The sequence below is a fragment of the Cebus imitator genome, unplaced genomic scaffold (genome assembly GCF_001604975.1).
Source record: "Cebus imitator isolate Cc_AM_T3 unplaced genomic scaffold, Cebus_imitator-1.0 Scaffold0, whole genome shotgun sequence".
Taxonomy (NCBI): domain Eukaryota; kingdom Metazoa; phylum Chordata; class Mammalia; order Primates; family Cebidae; genus Cebus; species Cebus imitator.
Genome location: NW_016107315.1, coordinates 970884 through 986224, shown reverse-complemented (window position 1 = coordinate 986224; position 15341 = coordinate 970884). Strand labels below are relative to the sequence as shown.

Below are 15341 nucleotides of genomic sequence, written 5' to 3'. Positions count from 1 at the left end.
CGCTCCATGGCCTCCACAATATTCATGCCCTCTTTCACCTTACCAAAGACCACAGGCATGCCATCCAACCACTCAGTCTTGGCAGATGAAAAACGGGGAACCGTTTGTGTTGAGTCCAGCATTTGCCATGGACAAGATGCTGGCACCTGTATGCTTTAAAACCTCTCAATTTTTAACACTAGCAACTGGGACTATCATGGGTATATACCATGTGGGCCAAACCCAACCTTGGGAGAGCCCTGGGGAGTGGGTCCCTGAGTGCTGCTCCTGCTGGTCCTGCGTGACCACCTAGCCTCACCCTTCTGTGTGCACAGCCCCACTGCAGGCCCCGCCATGCCACCATTCTTGCGCATCTCCTTCAACTCCTACGAGCTGGGCTCCCTGCAGGCTGAGGATGAGGCGAACCAGCCCTTCTGTGCTGTGAAGATGAAGGAGGCACTCAGCACAGGTAGACCTGGAGGCTGGACCCTGGAGAGGGGCTGGGAATCTGGGCTCAGCTGGAGGGAGTTGAGGAGGCCTGGTCTTGTTCCCTGGAACCTCTGAAGGATTCTTCTCTTCCTCGTCTTTGACTCCCTGCCCCACCCAGCTATGAAGGCAGAGGCCACTGAGTCTCCATAGGGCCACGAACACTGGCCAAATTAAGCCCTCTTTGGGGCTGGAGTTTCTGGCTCCTCCTCCACTGGTTGTTTTACCAACAATTTCCACATCTCCACCTGTGCCAGGCCCTTTGCTGGGCGCTGAGGATACTGTCATGCTCCAGGACTGACCTTGCCCTGCCCTGGGGGGCTTACAGTCAGGTGGGGAAACCAGACATGTCACAAAACAGTGAGTCCTGCAACAGGGAAGCCCAGAGAAGGCACCCTCCGAGCCTGAGGTCAGGAGGACTTCACACCATTCCCTCTTGCTTTTGCCCTGGCCTGGCAAACCCCTAGTTGTCCCTTAGGTATTGGCTGAACTGTCCCTTCCTTCAGGAAATCTCCCCTGACCCTTAGGCTTGACCCTGTGGCCACTTGACCAGAGGCAGGTCTAGCACTACCAGCCTTGCCCTCTTCGGTCTCATGACAGCTGTGGCTTAACGGTTACTTGAGGGAGTTGGTGCATTCTCCACCCGGGACTGGGGATCCAGGAAGGATAGGCCCCGGATGTAGCTTTTCTTTCGGCTGTGTTCTGTACCTCAAATACTATGGCTGGCATGCAACAGCTTTCAGCCCATGTTCCCTGAGTGAATGCATAAGGTCAGGCGACATTTAAATGGAGCTGGAGCAAGAGGGTCACAGGAAGAGGGAACAGCAGGAGCAAAGGCCTGATGGGAGGACATAGCAGGGCGCCCTAGGCAGTTCTGTGCTCTAGAGGGCACTGGGGGAGCACAGCAGGCCCTCAGGGCAGGAGAGCCAGGCAGGTTCTACCAGGGGAAGGCTGTGGAGGTCCAGGAGGAAGGGACAGAGGGGCCCTGGCCTAACCTTCCCTGCCTGACCCCGTTGCAGAGCGTGGGAAAACACTGGTGCAGAAGAAGCCGACCATGTATCCCGAGTGGAAGTCAACATTTGACGCCCACATCTACGAGGGCCGCGTCATCCAGATTGTGCTAATGCGGGCAGCCGAGGAGCCCGTGTCTGAGGTGACCGTGGGTGTGTCGGTGCTGGCCGAGCGCTGCAAGAAGAACAACGGCAAGGCCGAGTTCTGGGTGAGGGGCTCACGAGCCGCGAGGGCGTGTGTGTGTGTGTGTGTGTGTGTGTGTGTGCGCGCGCGCGCGCACACACGCGCGCATGTGCCTGTGTGCGTGGGCTCAGACAGTGGGCACAGCTGAAGGTCACCGAGCCCTGTGCTGGCCACCAGTCCAGCTCTGCGGCCTATGTGGCCTGGGTGTGAATCCTGGCTCTGCAGTTCACCAGATCCCCAGCCTCCCTGAGCTTCTGCATCTGCATCTGTTAAGGGAGGGTTCTGCTAAATGTGCCTACCTCAGGGTCAGCTGTTCAAACGAAAGGGGCAGCTGGATGTACAGGGCTTACTGCAGAACCTGACATAGTAGGTGCTAAACGCGCCCAACTTCCTTATTGTGACTACTTTTTCCTTTTTAATTTTGGAAAGGCAGGATATGCACATAGTAAAACATTTTGAACTGCATGAAAGGATGTGTCTCTGCCCCAACACCAGGCCCCACCAGGCCTGCTTTCCAGAGGCATCCATTGTTTCAGTTCTTTTTGAAATCTTCGTGTATATTCTAGGCCTCGGCAGGCAGGGAGGGGGCAACATAATGATCTTTAACAGCAAGGAAGTGGGAGAAGGGGAGGCTGATGGTCTCATCTACTCACCTGCTGAAATGGAGACTCTGCACATGCATGTGGCCACCTGTGTGTTCTGGGTGGCCACAAGATGCCAGTGCTAGCAGAACTCCCCTGGGGTTACATGTGGGATGTAACCAAGATGTCTCCACCAGGAAAGGCCCTGGGACCATTGGAGGCTCCGGTCAGCCTCCTGTGAGGGGTGAGGGGGCTGGGATGGGAGAGAGGTTGACACAGGGCTGTACTGACCCTTAGCTAGTTGGGCAGGACACAGAGGGGTCTCTGGCTATGCTGTCTCCACTCCCCTAAGGGAGGATGTCAGTCACCAGGTCTGGGTCTTGGGGGAGGTGAAGCGATAGAGGCTCAGATCCCACCCTTGAGACTATCCAGTCTACATGAGGAGCCCTTGACACCGAGGGAGGAGCAGCGTGGGTGCACGAGGATGAATGTATCTGTCTCTTTCCGCATGTGCGCATGGGTAGGGGCCTCCATTCTAAGATCTTTGCTAAGGGGGCTGCAGCCGGTAGAGGTGGGGAATTTCCCTTCCCACTCTGTTCCCCAGCTATGTGTCTGGGCTGGGTGTGGGCTGGACCCTTTCACTTCCCCAAATGTAATAATACCCCTGGGTACAGGGTGGGGGTGGGGCTCAGGGGTGGGGCTTGGGCAGGGCCCAGCCCACACTGGGCAGACAGGTGTCTGCTGGGCCTTAGCGGGGCTACCTTGGCCTTGGGGTACCAGCCATGGGGGCGGGTTCTGAGTTCGGCCTGGCCCAGGCCGCCCTCACTGACCTTGTTCTCCCCTGGCCGCTGGCCCCCAACAGCTGGACCTGCAGCCCCAGGCCAAGGTGTTGATGTCTGTGCAGTATTTCCTGGAGGACGTGGGTAAGAACTCCCTGGGAATGGAGGGTTCCCTTGCTGGGTTCAGAGGCAGAGCCAGCACTGAGGTGTAGGGAAGCAGCTCCCTTTGGCAGAGATGTCCAGGGCCACCCTTGGAGGGACGGCAGGGGTGCCACACCACCCAGACACTGGGGCTGACTTCCCCCACTCTGTGGTCTCCAGATTGCAAACAGTCTATGCGTAGTGAGGACGAGGCCAAGTTCCCAACGATGAACCGCCGTGGAGCCATCAAACAGGCCAAAATCCACTACATCAAGAACCATGAGTTTATCGCCACCTTCTTTGGGCAACCCACCTTCTGTTCTGTGTGCAAAGACTTTGTCTGGTGAGAGATGGCCGTGCCCACTGCTGGTGGTTCAGGGTAGTGGGGGCCGATCCTGGGCTCCCCCTTACTCACTTTGCCTGGACTTTGCCTTTCAGGGGCCTCAACAAGCAAGGCTACAAATGCAGGCGTAAGTGTCTCCACAGCCCAGTTTGTATGTATGTACCGTGTGTGCTCACGTGCCAGTGCCTGTGTGCGCTCAGTATGTGCACATGAGTTGTCCCAGTGTAGATACAGCAGCTGAGTTCAGTGGGTGCTTGGGCTGGCTTGCTGCTGCTCTGGAAAGCCAGTTTTGCGCATCTCTTCCCGGCTCTACGTTCAGTGACTGGGAGTTGGTGGCTGGCAATTGGCCATAGTAGAGTATTCACACAGAAACCAGCCCAGGCCACACACCAGGCCTCTTTTATGAGACCTTTACTAGCACACAATGGCTGCATGTGCTTCTGTGTAGAGGCGGGTGTCTGTGTACACAGGTGCCAGCACACTCTCTCCCTGAGGGTGCATGCACCAGGCGCCGGGGGCTGGAGCCAGACTGCCTGGGTTTGAATCCCAGCTCTACAACTTCCTAGCTATAGGGCCTTAGGCAAAGTTACTTAACTTCTCTGTGCCTCAGTTTCCTCATCTATATATATTTTTTGAGACTGAGTCTCATTCTGTTGCCCAGGTTGGAGTATAGTGGTGCGATCTTGGCTCACTGCAACCTCCTTCTCCAAGGTTCAAATGATTCTCTTGCCTCAGCATCCCAAGTAGTTGGGATTACAGGCATGCACCACCATGCCGGCTAATTTTTGTATTTTTAGTAGAGATGGGGGTTTTGCCATGATGGCCAGGCTGGTCTCGAACTCCAGACCTCAAGTGATCTACCCACCTTGGCCTCCCAAAGTGCTGGGATTACAGGCTTAAGCCATCGTGCCTGTCCCTCATCCATAAATTAGATATAACTACAATCTATCATTATACCTAATTATAATTATAGATATAATTAGAAGAGTCATTGTGAAGCTCAAATGGTATAAGATATGTAAAGCTGTATTTTAAGTGCTTCTACTGGAAGGGGTTCTGTGCAAGAAGTCCGTTATCATTATTACACATGCTTTGCGTGTATGTACATGTGTCTGTTTTGAGGCGTGTCCGTGTGCATGTGTGAGAGAAGGCACTTAGGAGCTGTTTGCTTCCCAGGCCTTGGAAGAGGGAAAGAACTGCCCCCACCTCCCTTATTGCAATGCCTCGTGCCCACCTCCCTGCCCACCAGGACTCCCTTGTTTCTGAGCCCCTGCAGATTGGCCTGTCCTTTCTGTCCTGTCCTCTTCAGGCCCCTCCTTTGAGGGCTGGCGGGAGGAAGACTCAAGTGCTGGGCCTCTGCTGGGTGAGGGTGTGGGTGGTCAGGAGAACGGTGGCTTTGTGTAGAGGGCTGGGCTGGGCTGGGCCGGCAGGCACCAGCTCATAGACTCTGCCCCTCCCGGTGCCTTCCCTTCCCCCTCCTGGGCCTGTGCCTCTTCAAGAATGTAACGCTGCCATCCACAAGAAATGCATCGACAAGATCATCGGCAGATGCACTGGCACCGCGGCCAACAGCCGGGACACCATAGTGAGCCTGGGTCCGGGCACGGCTGGGGGTCTGGGGGCTTGGCCAGATGGGAGGGTTTTTTGCTGTCTCCCCTACTTCCCTGGGGAGCTCACCCTCCCTCCCCATTTTTCTTAGCCTTTCCTTGCCTCTCACAGTGGCGCTCTCTTGGGATCTTGTTGTGCATGGGGTTGGGGGTACCTAGGGGTTGAAGAAGGGGCTGGAGCTGGCACATGCCCCTCAGCCTGTGACACCCCCACCCCCAGTTCCAGAAAGAACGCTTCAACATCGACATGCCGCACCGCTTCAAGGTTTACAACTACATGAGCCCTACCTTCTGCGACCACTGCGGCAGCCTGCTCTGGGGACTGGTGAAGCAGGGATTAAAGTGTGAAGGTGTGTGCCACCCCGCCCCTGGGCTACAGGAGGGGCACTCCCAGCTGGTGCTGCCATGAACTCGAGCCACCCCATGCCAACAACATCACTCCCTCACCTAGAGATGGGCACCGTATTCAGGGGCTTGATGAGGGCTAGGCCTTGGTGGACCCTGCCACTTACCTGCTGTATGACCACAGGCAGGTGGCTTCACCCCTCTGAGCTGTTTGGAGGGGAAGAGCAGGACCTAGAGAGTCCCTGTGAGGGGTCAGGGGGCAGAGGGTGCTGAAGAAGGCCTGGTGCACACTGTCAGGTGACCCACGCAGGCCTCCCCTGCTCTCTGCTTCACTTAGAGATAAGACAGGAGACCCTGGAGGGAATGTGCTTAACTTGACCCAGATGTTCTTTGAAGGGTTTCAAATTAGGTCCCATGTCTTCTGCTTTTTCCTTTTTCTTTAAATCATGAAAGATTGAAGTGCTTGGCTGGGCGCGGTGGCTCACACCTATAATCCCAGCACTTCGGGAGGCTGAGGCAGGAGGATCACCTGAGGTCAGGAGTTCAGGACCAGCCTGACCAATATGGAGAAACCTGTCTCTACTATAAATACAAAATTAGCCGATGTGGTGGCACATGCCTGTAATCCCACCTACTCGGGAGGCTGAGGCAGGAGAATTGCTTGAACCCAGGAGGCGGAGATTGCGGTGAGCCAAGATCACGCCATTGCACTCCAGCCTGGGCAACAAGAGCAAAACTCCATCTCATAAAAAAAAAGAAGATTGAAGTGTTTATGATAGCTTCAGATCAATGTTTTCCTAAAAACAGCAACCCAGCAGACCCCCGAAATCCCTCCTTTCTCTTGCTCTCCTGCCCCTCTTCTCCACCACCCCTTGCCCCTGGCTGAGCTCTGAGACTGACAGCCCCACTTCTCTCTCACACCTCAGACTGCGGCATGAATGTGCACCATAAGTGCCGGGAGAAGGTGGCCAACCTCTGCGGCATCAACCAGAAGCTCTTGGCTGAGGCCTTGAACCAAGTCTCACAGGTGGGCAGATGCCAGGGGACCCTGGACACAGGGCAGTGGGGTCAGGGACAGTCAAGGCTCACAGCCACTTCTGGGGAGCCACAGGCAGCCAGGGTGTATTTAGAGCCAGGATTCTACTTTGGGAAGATCCAACTTAAGAATTTAGGCAGCAGAGGGAGGGGTGCTTTTTCTCATGAGAAATTTATTAATCAAGCAGTTCTTTACTTGAAGGTAAACCTGGGGGACCGCAGGATCGGATGTTGGAACACTTTGAACTAAGACTTTGGGTGTGGACATTTGTATGTGGGTGGGGCTTGAGGGATGCCACAAAACCTCAAGGTAAAATTTTAGAATCAATCAGAAATGAAGTTAAATAGTCAAATAAAATCTGTCGAGTGAGTGGTTGGAAGGTAGGGTTCAGTCTACAAAACTTCTGTTTGTAATCAGAGCCTTTCAGACCACCGAGGCTTCTCTGGGCTGCTGGAAGTGTGTGCGTCCATGCAGCCTGCCTAGGGGGCCAGGGCTGTGCCCCTGTTGTCTCCTCTTGGCATTGAGGGTGGAGTTACAGCTGGGGAGTCTTCCCTCTGTGCTGGGAGTTCTGATAATGGTCTGTCTGGTCCCCCGCCTCTGCTCCCTCCCCAGAGAGCCTCCCGGAGATCAGAATCAGCCTCCTCAGAGCCTGTTGGGATATACCAGGGTTTCGAGAAGAAGACTGGAATCTCTGGGGAGGACTCACTGGGTAAAGCTGGCTCCACTACCCCTATTACAGTTTTTATTCCCCATGAGGCCACAGAAAGAGGACCATCCTCCCTTCCATTGTCAAGGGAGACATGGGAGGAACCACTGGCACTGGGGAGCAAGCCCCTTCCGCTGTGGCCCCTTCCCCAGCTTACCCTGGGTCCCAGGGGAGGGGAGCTGTGTACACTGAGACCCTGATCTGAGGAGATGCTATCTCTCGGGCAGACAACAGTGGCACCTACGGCAAGATCTGGGAGGGCAGCAGCAAGTGCAACATCAACAACTTCATCTTCCACAAGGTCCTGGGCAAAGGCAGCTTTGGGAAGGTGAGGGCTGCGACCAGGCACCTGTTTCCCACCCACCCTGGATTATTCCGCTTAGGTGGCCGAGTTGGGAGTCTGTGGGTCGGGCTGTGGCCCCTGCCCCGTCCTCCGCTGCTCAGAACCCCTGCCTCCCATCAGGTGCTGCTTGGAGAGCTGAAGGGCAGGGGAGAGTACTTTGCCGTCAAGGCCCTCAAGAAGGATGTGGTGCTGATCGATGATGACGTGGAATGCACCATGGTGGAGAAGCGGGTGCTGTCGCTCGCCGCGGAGAACCCCTTTCTCACACACCTCATCTGCACCTTCCAGACCAAGGTGCCCATGCCTCCCGCCGCCACCGCCCTATGCCATGTGCCGCAGCCCCTCGGCCCCCCTGAGTCAGGGCCATGTCTCCCCCTCACCTAAGGGAGGGCCGTGTTTTCCCCTCACACCTCCCAGGGCAGAGTTGTCCCCCACAGCCAGGGCCTGTCCCTGCTCTTTCCTATTGGTGCGTGGCCCCAGTGGCACTCAGTGAGGGCACCTCCCGCCTGTTCCTCACCCCTGCTCACCACCCTTCCTACCCCAGGACCACCTGTTCTTCGTGATGGAGTTCCTCAATGGGGGGGACCTGATGTACCACATCCAGGACAAAGGCCGCTTTGAACTCTACCGTGCCACGTACGTGAGTGCCATGTGGGGAGGGGCCCAGTGCAGAGGAAGAGCTACTGGCTCAGAGCCCACTGCTAGTCTGCCCTCCATGCCTTCTTCTCTCTCCCTAGAAAAGCCAGCCTGAGCTTGAGTGGCAGCTGGGGAGATATGGGGGTAGCCTGGGTCCATACCACACAGGAAGCCATGGGTGGCAAGTAGGCTGTGGCTGTGGGCACAAGCACTCTGGGGCCTGGCTCCTCCATGGGCAGCAGCCAGGGCAGCCTTGCAGACAGTGGTCCTGCACGACACGGGACCCTGGTGTGTGGCCCCCAGACCTGCATTGTAATGTTTTTTCTTATTCACATGCCCCTCCCCCAAACTCTGTGTATGTGTGTGTGCACGTGCATGCACGCAAACACCTACGTACATGCATATAAATGCATACACTCTCAGACAGAGAATTGGCTCACTGAGAGCTTTCCCTTCAGAACTTTCTGCCTGGGCTGCCAGCCCCTGCTTGCCTGATACAAGATATGCTTGATCAGGCTCAGGTTGTCCATGGAGTTCTTTGCAGCAATTCTTGCCCCTAGAGGTGGGGGTGAGGGCCCGAGGAGAAGCAGAGGCTGCTTGGCAGAGATCCTGGAACACTTTCTCTTTCTCTCTCTTGCCCAGGTTTTATGCAGCCGAGATCATCTGTGGACTGCAGTTTCTACACAGCAAGGGCATCATTTACAGGTGCAGGGGTTAGGGTGGTAGGGGGCTCTTGGGAGGGGAGGCTCCAGCCCCCTTATGTCTTCTGAAATGCTCCAAGCAGGATCCTGCCCAGCTCCTGTTCCTTCTCTGCTGGGAATCTGTCTTTAGCTGGGTATTTGCCTAAACGTCCTACCCTGGTGCTAGCATTCCTGTGGCCCCCCATTTGAGGCTGGTTCAGCTCCAGGAACTAGGAACTCACTGCCCATATTTGACACCATTGGTGGGGAGGGCGGCGCTGAACTTTACAGTCTCTCATTCTTGGAGCCATCAGTTTTGCTCTGAAGCCCCATCGAGTCTTCTACGCTTTCACCAGAAGGGATGGTTCCATAAAATCTCATCTAATAAGTTATGATTCCATCCTATGGTGGGAACTGCTCACCCACTGAAAAGGCTGAGGCCAGGCATGGATGTGGGATAAGGCCAAGATATGTTAAGTGGAAACCAACCTATGAGAGAGTAGGTGTCAAATATTAGCATTCAGGCTTTAAAAAGTGGGAGCCAGACCGGGCGCGGTGGCTCCCGCCTATAATCCCAGCACTTTGGGAGGCTGAGACGGGTGGATCACCTGAGGTCAGGAGTTCGAGACCAGCCTGGCTAACATGGTGAAACCCTGTCTCTGCTAAAAAAATTCAAAAATTAGCCAGGCATGGTGGCGCATGCCTGTAATCTCAGCTACTCAGGAGGCCGAGGCAGGAGAATCACTTGAACCTGGGAGGGGGAGGTTGCAGTGAGCCAAGATTGCGCCACTGCACTCCAACTTGGGTGACAGAGTGAGACTTTGTCTCAAAAAAAAAAAAAATAGTGTGAGTGAGCTGCATGCTGCCATAGACCTGTCTACGCCTAGAATTGCTCTAAGGAGAGCCTGGTGATTGAGCCCAGTGGAAGGAAGACTTTGTACTGTTTGCCATTTCTAGTTCCTGCATGCATAAAGTATCTAATCAAATGACTAATTACATAAATATAGCCATGGTCCCTGCCTTTGGGGAGTAGACAAACCTGAACCCAGGGATCACTTTTTCTGCTGACTGCAAGGGAACCCAGGGCAAGTGACATGCGCTGTTTGAGCTTCATTTGGGCTTCAGGAAGTAGGGCAGTGTGGGCCCAGTGTCTAGCACACAGTGGGGAACTTGCAGGAAGCCAGTTTTTAGGATCTGTTTCTTGTTTCCTTTTCTCTTTCTCATTCCCTTGTACCTTTGGGGACAGTCCTGGACTGATACGGCCGAAAATTAGGATGTGGGGAGCAGGGTTGGGAAGGAGAATTGGCCCCTGATGACTCTTTTTCCTGTCCCCTGTCCTAGGGACCTCAAATTGGACAATGTGCTGCTGGACCGGGATGGCCACATCAAGATTGCTGACTTTGGGATGTGCAAAGAGAACATATTCGGGGAGAACCGGGCCAGCACCTTCTGTGGCACCCCTGACTACATTGCCCCTGAGGTGAGCCAATACCCTGCCAGCCCCCACTCACTCAGGCACCTTGCCTCCCCATGGTGGGCCATGGAAGGCTTCCCAAGGGCAGTGATGTCCAAGCCAAAGCCCAGAGGCTGAGGAGGCCTGGCTGGGGCTTGTGCCCAGGGGTCCCTCTCAGCCCCAGCACCTCAGCTCCTGCTGACCTGCTGCTGCCCCCCAGATTCTACAGGGCCTGAAGTACACATTCTCTGTGGACTGGTGGTCTTTTGGGGTCCTTCTCTACGAGATGCTCATTGGCCAGTCCCCCTTCCATGGTGACGATGAGGATGAATTGTTCGAGTCCATCCGTGTGGACACGCCGCATTATCCCCGCTGGATCACCAAGGAGTCCAAGGACATCCTGGAGAAGGTGGAGGCCCTGGGCTGGGCTGGGCTGGGCTGGGCTGGGGCAGGGGCTGGCGGACCCTGGGCTTCGGGTGAGGAGCTTCCTGTCCCTGGAATGGCACCCTCGGTGGTGCTCCAGCCCTAACACACGGGGTTTTGCTCTCTCACCGTGTTCCTGGGAACTCCCATCTGAATCCTGTGCATGGAATTAGTCTGACATGGCGACTAGGGCCAAGGGTCAGGAAATAGATGCGAGGCCAAACGTTGGCTCTGCCTGGGACTAGCTGGTCACTTAACCTCTCAGAGTTTATCTCCTTATCTGCAAAATGGGGCTGTGAGCAGACTTGCCTCACAGTGTTGCTGGAAAGGAAACAGAAACGTATGATCCTCAGCTGTGGGCCAGGCAGATAGTACATACTCAATAAAAAGTCCTGCCAGGCATGGTGGCTCACGCCTGTAATCCCAGCACTTTGGGAGGCTGAGGTGGGCGGATCACCTGAGGTCAGGAGTTCGAGACCAGCCTGACCAATATGGTGAAACCCCATCTTTAAAAAAAAAAAAAAGAAAGTCCCACCAGCAGAGTCACGGATGTCTAGCCTGAGCCTGTCTTCTCCGGGGGTGCTGGGAGCACTGCAGGCCAGAGTGGCCTCCTGCAGCTCCACCGTTCCCCAGGCTGACTGCTGGACTGGAGCAAGCCTGGCTGTGCATCCCTGGGCCTGCTGGGAATTTGCTGAAGCTCCAGTTTCCCCATGGCTCTTGGGTGCTAACCAGGGTCCCTGCTGGGTTGCAGCTCTTTGAAAGGGACCCACCCAAGAGACTCGGAGTGACCGGAAATATCAAAATCCATCCCTTCTTCAAGACAATAAACTGGACCCTGCTGGAAAAGCGGAGGTTGGAGCCGCCCTTCAGGCCCAAAGTGGTATGTGATCGCTGCCCTGCGCTGCCTTCCAGCTGGGCTCCTCCTCCCCTACCCTCCCTCTCTCCCGCGTCATTCACATGCTTCCCACCGCTCCCTTCTTCCAGCAGGCCTGCTCCCCGATCTCCACAGCATGTTCAGTCATAGCCGCTGCCTTGTATTCTCCTCCTCTCCCTCCTGACTCAGTCATTCAGCACACACTGGGGACTATGGGTCCCACTGTATGCAGAGGACTCTGTTTTAGGAACTAGAGCTGAGGCCTCGCTTTATCACTCCATCCAATCCATTTTCCAGTACATATGGGAAATCCTGAGTTCCTGCTGAATGCAGAGCACAGTGCTAGGCTGCACAGCGAAGTGCAAGATACAGTCCCACAACTGGAGGAGCCCTCAGCTAGTTGGAGAGATAAGAAACTTGCACACCGATGACCATTTGTGATAAGAGACCACAGTACAAGAGATGCCCCAGGACACATGATCAGTTGCTCTTGGGTGGGTCTGTCAGCAGGAGCCCAGGAGGCAGAGAAGAGGGTGGGTCTGAGAGGCCCCCTTGGAAGAAGTGAGACTTGAGCAGGGCTAGGGGGTGAGGCTAGGCAGGGGACAGCTGGGTAAGAGGGGATGGTTTGCTCACAGGCCCAGAATCTACAGGGCCACCAAGGAACCAGCCTGAGAGCAGGGGCAGGTGGGGCCACTAAGAAAGTTGGGGCTGTGTGGCCCCTCTGTGACCACAGTTTTTCCTTCCCACTCCCTTTCCCTCCCTTGATTCCCCTCCTCCACCAGGCACACAGTTCCCACTGGGCAGCCTGTGTGCCCCACATTTGTGCTTTGAGGCTACAGAGCACTTCCCCTACACCAGGGACCTCAAACTCCGACATGTCCTGGCTGAGCATGTAACTGACAGGCTAGGCCAGCTGCAAGAAGAGCACACAGCCTGCTTTCAGACTCTCACTTTTGACAGAGATTTCCTTTTCTACACTAAGAAACACAAAGCAGGTGTGATATGCCCCTTGTCAATGGGGCAGGGGCTGTCCGAAGCTCTCAGTACCAAGAGTGGGCATGCCAGGAAGTGGGCCCACGGCTGCTTTAATCTGCCAGTTTTTTCAAAAGAAGCCGGAAATCTGGATTTTTATATTGCATTGCTCAATTTTAAAATACGGATTCAGGCCGGGCTCAGTGGCTCACAGCAGCACTTTGGGAGGCTGAGTCAGGCAGATCACCTGAGGTCAGGACTTCAAGACCAGCCTGGCCAACATGGTGAAACCCTGTCTCCATTAAAAAAAAAATACAAAAAAAATTAGCCAGGTGTGGTGGCTTGCATCTATAATCCCAGCTACTCAGGAGGCTGAGGCAGGATAATCACTTGAACCTGGGAGGCGGAGGTTGCAGTGAACCGAGATCGTGTCACTGCACTCCAGCCTGGGCAATAGAGTGGGCAAAAAAATAAATAAAAATAGGCCAGACATAGTGGCTCACGCCTGTAATCCCAGCACTTTGGGAGGCAGAGGGGGGTTGGATCACCTGAGGTCAGGAGTTAGAGACCAGCCTGGCCAACATGGAGAAACCCCATCTCTACTAAAAAAAAAATACAAAATTAGCCAGGGGTGGTGGTGCATGCTACTTGGGAGGCTGAGGCATGAGACTCGCTTGAACTTGGGAGGTGGAGGTTGCAGTGAGCCAAGATTGCGCCATTGCACTCCTCCAACCTGGGCAAGAAAAGTGAAACTCTGTCTCAATAAATAAATAAATAAATAATCAAATTCCATTAAATCCCAGTACAGGCCGAAACGATTGTGCTTGCCCCTTCAGTTTGGTTTGCGGCCTCTCTGTATTACCATCCCGTCGTATCCTTATGAGCAGAGAGTCAGCCAACTTCTGTCAACAGCCTGATAGTATATATTTTGGGCTTTTCAGGCTTGATGGTCTCAAAGCAACCATAGACAATATGTTAAGAAATGGGCATGGTTGTATACTAAAAAAAACTTTATTTGTGGGAATTTCACCTAATTTTCATGTCATGAAATATTATTTTGCTTTTGATCTTTTTTTTTTTTTCCAATCATTTAAAAATGTGAACGCCATTCTTAGCTTGTGGGCCCCACAAAAACAGGTGGTGGGTGAGATTTGGCCCCCGTGGGCTGTGATTTGCTAGTCCCTAATCAGGAGGCCACCACCTCTCCTCACCCAGGCCCAGAGTTCCCAGGTCACTTTCCTCATCCTCTTGGGGAATTGGCAGCCCCCTTCCTGTGGGGCTCCTTTCAGGCTGCTGGGGGAGGCTCCCTCTCATGTTCTGGGTGAAGACAGCTCTGGCCTGGCCCCGCCCTGCAGGGACTCCAGCCCGGGGTGTCTGGAGGGTCACTCCCTTGGTCCTGCTCGCTCACCCCTGCCCTCTGCTTGCAGAAGTCCCCCAGAGACTACAGCAACTTCGACCAGGAGTTCCTGAATGAGAAGGCGCGCCTCTCCTACAGTGACAAGAACCTCATCGACTCCATGGACCAGTCTGCTTTCGCTGGCTTCTCCTTCGTGAACCCCAAATTCGAGCACCTCCTGGAAGATTGAGGTTCCTGGTCAGAGCAGGCTAGACCCGCCCTCCACCCACACCTGCCCGCTCTCCACGATAAGCACCAGTGGGATTGTGGTGACTTCTGCTGCTGGCCCCCGCCCTGCCCCCGGAGCAGCCTCGGTGCGTCTGGCGAGGCTCTCATGGTACTTCCTCTGTGAACTGTGTGTGAATCTGCTTTTCCTCTGCCCTCGGAGGGAAATTGTAAATCCTGTGTTTCATTACTTGAATGTAGTTATCTATTGAAAATATATATTATATATATAGACACATATATATATAATAGGCTGTACATATTGCTCAGTAGATAAAAACCGTGGGGGACTGATGATATGTTGATTTTTTTCAAAAAAATATACATACCAAAAAAAAGGACAAGCTGTTTGAACCACTAGCACCAGGTTCTTTTATTTGTGTGTCTAAATAAACACCAAATGGTACCAACCTGGTTGTGGGGACATGTTTGTCCCAGGAAGCTGGTAGCGGCCGCTCCCACTTTTGGCAGCACTGGCCCGGAAGCTAACTGCTGGGCCTTCATGCAAATGTGTTTGTATTTATGGGTTTCCTCTGGCCCCAGGACCCTGGGCCTAAGGCAGAAGGCTTTTCTGGGTGGCTGCAGTGAGCCCCAGATGTCTCTGTAGGGTGATGGGACCAGCTGCAGCTGTCTCTGGAGAGTGAGGGGACCATTTGGAAGGGCAGAGAGGTAGAAGACATGAGCAGAGGTTTTGAGGCTGGCCCCAGATGAGGGAGGAAGACAAGGGAGAGGAAGGAAATACAGCTCGGGCTTCAGGCATATCTGGATTTAAATTGCAGAGTAGCCAAAGGATGTGTGCATGTCACTTAATCATTTTCAGCCTTAGTATTGGTTGGGCGTGGTGGCTCACACCTGTAATCCTAGCACTTTGGGAGGATGAGGTGGGAGGATTGCCTGAGCCCAGGAGTTTGAGACCAACCTGGACAATATAGCGAGACCCTGTCTCGAAAAAAAAGAAAAGTCTCAATTTCCTCTACAATGGGGACAAGACAAGGAGACCATCACTGTAACTCTGCATCTCATTACCATTTATCCCTGCCTTTGCCGCAGAGGAGCCTGTATGTAAGTTCTAGACTGTATATCAGAGCAGCTCTGCCTACCTGGGGAAGGGGAGGTAGGCAGGGTGGCAGAGAAAGGTGGGA

General features: G+C 54.3%; 1 protein-coding gene across 3 annotated transcripts in view; it reads left to right on the top strand.

Annotated features, from left to right (window-relative positions):
• Positions 1-14609, top strand: part of PRKCD (protein kinase C delta) — a 31880-nt gene extending 17271 nt beyond the window's left edge. For all 3 annotated transcript variants that reach the window (XM_017529809.2, XM_017530462.2, XM_037727179.1), the window contains 17 exons: positions 315-448; positions 1485-1684; positions 3103-3163; positions 3341-3503; positions 3599-3630; positions 5003-5088; positions 5331-5460; positions 6382-6482; positions 7104-7200; positions 7425-7525; positions 7661-7834; positions 8085-8176; positions 8819-8881; positions 10198-10336; positions 10530-10718; positions 11484-11612; positions 14006-14609. In XM_017529809.2, the coding sequence (XP_017385298.1) occupies positions 334-448; positions 1485-1684; positions 3103-3163; positions 3341-3503; positions 3599-3630; positions 5003-5088; positions 5331-5460; positions 6382-6482; positions 7104-7200; positions 7425-7525; positions 7661-7834; positions 8085-8176; positions 8819-8881; positions 10198-10336; positions 10530-10718; positions 11484-11612; positions 14006-14164 (2031 nt within the window). In that variant the 5' untranslated portion in view covers positions 315-333 and the 3' untranslated portion in view covers positions 14165-14609. The remainder of the gene's footprint in view (positions 1-314; positions 449-1484; positions 1685-3102; positions 3164-3340; positions 3504-3598; positions 3631-5002; positions 5089-5330; positions 5461-6381; positions 6483-7103; positions 7201-7424; positions 7526-7660; positions 7835-8084; positions 8177-8818; positions 8882-10197; positions 10337-10529; positions 10719-11483; positions 11613-14005) is intronic.
• The last annotated feature ends 732 nt before the right edge of the window (positions 14610-15341 follow it).